Source organism: Puntigrus tetrazona, chromosome 24 (assembly GCF_018831695.1).
Source record: "Puntigrus tetrazona isolate hp1 chromosome 24, ASM1883169v1, whole genome shotgun sequence".
Classification (NCBI taxonomy): Eukaryota; Metazoa; Chordata; class Actinopteri; order Cypriniformes; family Cyprinidae; genus Puntigrus; species Puntigrus tetrazona.
This window is the reverse complement of record NC_056722.1, coordinates 11,909,869-11,917,738: the sequence shown is the minus strand read 5'-3', so window position 1 is coordinate 11,917,738 and position 7,870 is coordinate 11,909,869. Positions and strand designations below refer to the sequence as shown.

The following is a 7,870-nucleotide window of genomic DNA, read 5'->3' as shown; positions in this document are numbered from 1 at the left end:
CCGGATAGGCCATCTGCTACACGCACCTCTCAACTCATCAGCTGAACCGACAAACACAACATTTTCCTTCAAAAATCATTGTGTACAGACACATTATAAATGTATGTCATGAGGGAAAATTGGAAAAATTGTTATAAATTAACCAGCCCTACTACGGTGAAGGGTGGGCACATGAATATTAATTAGTTTACGTGACTGGACACTCAAAAAGTTACCAAGCGACGTCAGCAGCGATTAATATGCATGAGGCAAGCCTTTGTTGTGTGAGCGAACCGTAGTTCAGTGAACTCAGGGATACGTCACTGTCACCATAGTAATGGACGCCTCACATGACAACTCTGCTAGCATCAGTAATGCATGTCAGTTTGACCCGAAATGTTTTTCTTTAACTTTGCATTACTTTTCAACCACTGCAAGCAAAAACAACAAAAAAATAGCTTTACTTCAATTGTTTTTAGGTTTAAACTAAATGAATGGGCTATTTTGCTGACATAACCACACATTAAGATCCCAAAATGACACTCCAGTGTTTCATACCTAACTGAGGTAAGTGATGTGAGAAGTGTGTTTGTGTTATTGACCCTAGTCTAGCAATGTCTTAACATATACGTCCTATATTGAACTGCTGTTTTGTCTACACTGAAATGATAGAAATATGATTCTTTGATCCGTATTGTGCTCTGTTTGGTATTGAAAGAGCAGAAAACAACTAAGTATAATTGTGCAGCATTTTTGAGAACACTTTCTCCATGTTAAAAAAGAAAATCATGTTTTGGACATCTACTATGGTAGTAGACTGTAAAAACGAATTAATTGACTTAAAAATTTAAAAATGCTATTTACCTTCAATTCACTGAAGTCACAACACATTAAATTAAGTTAAAAAGAAGTCCCACAGACTGAAAAAGTCATGTATTTATTGTGAGTACTCCTTACTTATTCTTTTGCATTTATTTAGTTTTATTCTTTGCTATTACTCTATTGCTATTGTTGTTGTCGATACCAATATTAGCAATATATTTTCAAGTTTTTAAAGTCTTTCATTGTTGTGTGAACTGAGTGTTAATGCATATCATATCATTCTATAGTCTTTAACTGCATCTCAAATGATTCACTATACACTATGCACTTATACTCTATGTACTATGTAGGCCTATTCAGCCATGTAGTATGTAAGTTTTATAAGGTTATTTTGTCATTAATAATTAAAGTCTGATAGCCTGTTTCCCCTCCCCTTCACAATGTAACTAATGGTGCAACTGAGTGCATTTGATCTTAAAAGTCTTTTCATCAGGAGATGATTTTTTTATATCGTTTTCAAGAACAGTTCATTTTTGAAGCTACTGCCCCTTTAGAGTTTAAAAAGAATAAAGGCTTTTTAAAAATTTCTATGATTTTAAAAAAGCGTTCATGACTATGAAAGCAGACATCCCACCTCTCCTGCAAGTTCCAGGAGTCTCCTGCATATTCAGAGTGGCTCTCTAAAACCCAAAAATTAGATACAATAAAGAAAGAGCAAGAAAGAGCAAAAGCACTAGACAAGATCTCCACTTGAGTGAGAGACACATAGAGATAATATAGTAAGCAATGAATTAATGAATATTTTGCTGATTAAAACTCCTCATATGAGTGTCCCCCCTAACAAACACATATATAAAAAAAACATGAACAACAAAAAGTGCATGAAAGTGCATGTTAATTCTGCTATCATTATTTACTGTGTTGCAATTATTATTTTCTCAGTCTACAAGGCAGGAAATGTTTCTGTCTCAGAAACCTTTACCTATGTATGATACATATCAAACATCTTTTGATTACAGATTTTTAATTACAGATCACTGTATTGCTTCAGTTAAAGTGGCATGTGAACCTGACCCTTTCCTTTCTGATTTATGGTTGGGACACAACTGTAGAGCCTTGGCATTTGAATATTAGCACAGCATATTTTTGCCATGTTGTAAGGTAGTTCCAAACCTGTATAAATTGCTCTGTTCTGCCAAATACAAAGGTAAAATGTGTAAATACACTCTAAAATTAACAAAAAGGAATTTGAGGAAAATTGCCACGCCCTTTCACCAATTTACCTTTCACAAACACCCGCCCCCCCTTTGTTACTGTTGCTGTGACCAAGACAAAGTGCCTTCATGCTACACATTTTCTCAGTGAAAAATACATCGCGGAGCAAGAGGAAACGGATAACATGCTGACAGACAAGGCAGAGCAGGTTCAAAGCAGTCTCAGCTTTCAAATTTCAATTGTATATTAAGAAATAAAAACAATAAATATTATTTTGTGGCAATATGTGGTGACAGATCACTGTAGTGCCTCAGTTAAAGGGACATGTCAATCGATCATGTCTTCCTCTTAACTTGCTCTGCATGCAAATGACAATGCAAATAAAATTAATGAGCATCAGAAAATATCTTGTTTCAACCATCAATACACACCATGTAAATATGAGTATATGGACAAAACAATAGTTAAAGCAAATTTAATGAAGGAAGGTATCGCTACAACTTAATATAGCTATAGGTCTTATTAGTGATTTAGTACATTTACTGAGATCTTTTCATAAAGGGAAAACTAGTTAGGACAGACGCTCTGATGTGTAATCCAAGTGGATTTTGGAGTTAGCAACAACAAAAAGTGTTCAACTGAAATAGCCTTTTCTTATGTACAAAGCTAACTGTTTAAATGTATTTGTAATGCATTGAAAATGCAAGGTGTTCACTGGCTGTCAAGTTTAGTTAAAAACTATGTGAACCCCAGCCGACGGCGCACTAAACCAAAATGATACCACCAGATGTCTTTTTTTAATTTTTTTTGGTTTATATTGGCTATTGAAGTTGACATTGTAATGTATGCATTGCAAAATATGTAGAGTTTGCGTTTCATATTATAACAACATTATGCTATTGGATGCCATGTTACATACTCTACAGTACTGTGTGGCCTCTCACACCTGATTGCTTAAATTCACTCACTGATGACCATTTGATGTGTTGCAGTCTGTGACTTTATTGCTTTAAGGTCTGTTTTGGAGGTAAGCAGAGGTGAGTCAGCAGCCTTTGTGCTGTTAAATAGCTGCTGGCATGCACGTCATTTTCAGAACAACATTTGGCATATATAAACTAACAGCTTTTACTACCAATTGTCTGGACTTTTTGCTGTATTGCATTTTATGGCCCCTATAAAATATTCATCCTCCAAGTAACTTATTAGTTACTGAAAAAACAAATCAGCAAATGAGAAACACTGGTTTGAAAACCATCAGTAATCCAATAAGATGCACATGTGGAGAAACCGCAGAGACCAAGTGCTTTATCAGAGAGAATTATGGGTGCTCTGAGCACCGAGCTGACTTACAGAATGAATTGAAGCACAAAGACAGGGATTGGTGAAAGTAAGCGAGTGGAAGAACAGCCTTTTTCAGTTTCTGCCTATTTATCTTAGTGAGCTGGCGTGTCTAAGGGGTAAGACAGAGGGATATCCTGTGCTCTTTACATTGGAAAGGTGGCGGATAGCTTTTCCTCCGTTATTGCACACAGTGTAATTTGAAACAATTACCAAAACACCGGCTCACTTGTTACTACACACAGTTCTCCCCATATATACAAAGTGCAGATTCAATAGCTTAACATGTTTTACAATCGCACCCGGTGGAGTAGCGTTTAGTGTGAAAAAGTATAGTGTTTCACTGTAACCCGCATAGTATGGGATAATCTTTCACATTTTGCCTGGGGTTTGTTTTGCTATTTCTGCAGAAACTTGTGCAGGCCGTGTGAATTACAATGGGGGAACCGATAGAAATACTAAACAGGCTGCGTCTGATAGAAATGAATAAGCAGGACTTAAACAATAAGAGGAAATAAGTTGTTACCTTTTATAATAAAAACATTTTTCTTATGTTGTCATTCAGCTAGACACGTTCCAAAGAATTAACAGCATAAATATACCTCAACACAGCCTGAATTTGTGGAGTAGATTACGCATAATGGATTAAGTAGCATTCTAATAATTTTGGCCACCACTATACTATTCTAATAATCTTGCCACCGCTGTCTGTGTATAATGTATGTATGTATGAACAGTATCACACGAGTGGAATTATATTTGGCTGTAAGTAATCACAGAGTGCCGATATACAGCAAGTGTAAATACATAAGAAACAACAACGGAGCGTCTTTTAAAGCCCTCTTTCATGCAGAAAGCCTCATTTATATCAGTTGAGTACACACAAAACCAGCCCTGGAAGTGGGATTTATTAAAGCAAACTTAATGGGGACATTTGCTCACCTGCACGCAATCTCTAACCCATGGGTTTGAACTCTTTCCTGGAGTGATAAGAATGAATTCAGTTTTTAGGTCTGTTTTCATGTCTATATAGACCACAGAACACATTTACATTTACTTTTTGAATTAGCTTACTTGAAAGTGATGCAGTTTTACATTGCTACGAACATAGGCCTATCTGTTTACAAATAACTAAAAGATGTTCACCTTATCAGCAAAACTATGTAAATGTAGTTTGATGTAAACAACTAAATACTATTTGGCCAGTGAAAGAGATTAACTCTATTTTATTTTATTTTTTTAAATTATAGTACTTTAGGCGTCTGCTGTATTGTTCGGTCCGCTTTTAGATGGTGACACGAGTCAGCAGTAAAGACTTTTACATATATCATGTCAATTAGGAGACAACGCATCCCTGCCAAAGATGAATTTTTACTGCAAAACCCTATTTAGGTTTATTATGGGAAGGAAAGTCCTAGAGCAATTCCAGAATGAGTTACAGAACATCTTGGGTCAACCAGGATCGAAGGCAATACAGAAAATATTTGTAGGTCATATATGTAGATCTTGTTTTGAGCATTTTGAATCTGATCGGAATGAAGCAGTCAGTGATGGAAATGCCTTTACTGACACACACACACACGCGCGCACACACACACACACACAGGCTATATAGGCCTATATAGGCTGTATACACACAGCCTGAAATGTGTGTGTCTGTTTGTTAATTCTGTTTAAATATTTAATTATTCATATAATTATTTACAGGTGAAAGAATGCGATATCTGAATGTATTTTGCTTGAAAATGCAGTACTTTGATAAAAATGCACCGTATGCCATTTTCTCAGTTTTTTGTCCAAAATGTTGTATTTCTGATTAAACCTCTCTGCGTTCAAATGGTGATTAGCAGTATTTTTTTTAATTTTTTTTGCCCAAGGATTAAAATAATAAAACGTAAAACACACAGACATGCTTGTACATGCTTGATAAACACAGGTATCCAAATAGCTCTAATAACCTGTAATTCTCTATGTGCAGGTAAAGGTCAAAGGCCACCACACAAGGAACAGTTAAACGTACCCTCTGTGGCGATGGATGTGAGTATGCTTTCAATACGGGTCAGAGACTTTAGCTTACAGTTTTCTATTAAGTCAAAGGCAGACTTACCATTCACATTTAACATTTGCTGCAGTGGCCTGTGAGAGGTCAGCTGGGAATTGAGCGAAGGAAACAGCATAACAGAAAACTGAGAAATTCTCAAGTAGCTGAACAAAAAACCTATTTAAAATCCTGAAGAGTTCCCATGATCCCAACCCGGCTAGCCCCTCATTCAGCTGGGCTACTCTGCCACTTGGTTTTACACACAAAAGAGTATATATCGACATGTTTATAATACCTTGCCTTGTTCAGCATTATTGTATTGTTTGAACGTAACGTAAAGGCGCGAACTAGCAAAACACTCTCACTCTTTGTGCAATATATAGTGTGTACTGCGTTTTCGATTCACAGCATGAAGATTTGCTGCCTGGAATACACTGTCCAAGCATAATATATCCCACAATGCAGTTTGCTCAGCTTGACCTTCCAAGTCATAAGTGAACCAAAAATAATTGTAGATGAAGTGTTTTAAAAAGCAAATTTTAAAATAAATCACTTAACACCAAAAACTGGATGCAACAATGTTTTGTTTGAATTGCACTGTCTATATAAACTGAATTGCACTGTCTGAAGTAAGCTAGATATTCTGAATGAATCATATCTTATCAAATATGCTTAGCTTATGCAAGGATCAATTTTGTACCCTTAGTTTTTTTTTTTAGTGGCATTTTTTAAACGCCAAAGAAAGTTCTGTAATTTTTCAAGGTTCTGTTTTTCCCCTCTTAATCAGTTAGCATCAAAGGGGCACACATGCATAAATAATTGGCTAATTCACTTAAAGGGGCCAGCGTAGATTAATTAAGTCTGAATTCTAATTATGTTTTCCTGTTTTCACCAACTGACATGGTTGTTGTTCAACATAAAGCTATTAGTTTAATAACAATTAGTATTTTGTGAAAATGCAAGCTCTAAAAATACACGAAGATAGAGCTGCAGTGAGGGTTTCTACAAAGAGAGCTAGCGCTTTCATCAGTCTTGTTCTTTAAAGTATTTTCGGGCAAAATATGAATTTAAAATATCTAGATCTTGTGCAGTGTTTGTGAAAAAGACACACACACACACACACACACACACACACACACACACACATATATATATATATATATATATATATATATATATATATATATATATATATATATATGTGTGTGTGTGTGTGTGTGTGTGTGTGTGTGTGTGTGTGTGTGTGTGTGTGTGTGTGTGTGTGTGTGTGTCATTAATGGATGCAGGTCTGTGCTGCTGAAGAAATTCTAAATTGTTTTTGGATAAAGCAGCTTTAAATCTTGTAAAATCACTATAAACATATATGTGACTGCACATTATATATTAATGCTATTACTACACTACAACCATAAACAGCCTATGTTTAGTCTAATGAAAAATAGAACTTGGTAGAATAATGGCTTTTTTCCAGTAATTGATATTGGTGTATTAGACATCTGCGACTTTTTAGGATATTGCTGTTGCTGCCATTTAACAAAAACAATAACCTATTTGAGGCTATGTGTTACAGCGATTTTACCATGTTTAATGGTGCTAAGCTTTGCATTATGCACCACTTACACTGTACTGGTGTTAAAAATCACTGGAAAAGCCTCTCTTGGTTTATTACTTTATTATTCACAATTATAGATTCATGGGAAACTCATATAGGGAATTAGAGAGAAGTACCAGTCCAGATGTTTCACTGATTTCAGAAAATCACACGTTTTACCTCAAGATTATTATGGTCAACTCATTCTTTATTAGGTTTCAGAAATAAAAGGCAGAAACAAAATAGCTACTTTCTACAGAACTGACTTATTGGTTTATGAGACAGGTTTCGATGAGAGGGCACTACCTGTTAGTTTATGTGTATTTGTTTATTTATTTATAATAAACTAGTTATTATTGAGATAAGGGCAGTCGCAATACCTCGATTCAATTTGAGTATTAGATTAAAATAAATAAATCAATAAATAAATAAAAACTGCCTGCGCCATCAAACCGGCGAAATGCTTTAAGTAGTGCATTTCACATAAAAGAATCCATGCAACGCATTATTAAACCATTTTTCAAGGCTGCACGATATATTAAAACCATTTAAAAGTTATAATAAAGAATAGTGCTATTGTGAATTGACAATGCAATGATTAAATTAAATAAATGCATATATGCAATACCGGTTTAATATATGCACCGTAATTATTTATATGTATGTAGGTTATGTATGTGCGTGCCAAAATGGCTCAGTTTACAGTAAATACTGCCCCACAAAAACAGTTATCACTTAAACACAGGAAAATACGTCATTAGTTTTTTCAATATGTTAACTGTTCATTGCAATTTCATATTAAGGAAACTACGGTGTCTGTATTTCTGACATAAAGAAATGGCCAAATATTACAAATTAAGGGGATATTTACATTAAATGCAAAA

The 7,870-nt window shown here is 35.0% G+C and overlaps 1 protein-coding gene across 1 annotated transcript in view; it reads left to right on the top strand.

The window, feature by feature from the left end:
* The first annotated feature begins 416 nt into the window (after positions 1-416).
* The window catches only part of ofcc1 (orofacial cleft 1 candidate 1), an 82,636-nt gene continuing 75,182 nt past the window's right edge, over positions 417-7,870 (top strand). The window contains exons 1-2 of the mRNA XM_043226847.1: positions 417-546; positions 5,333-5,391. Of these exons, the coding sequence (XP_043082782.1) occupies positions 5,386-5,391 (6 nt within the window). The 5' untranslated portion in view covers positions 417-546; positions 5,333-5,385. The remainder of the gene's footprint in view (positions 547-5,332; positions 5,392-7,870) is intronic.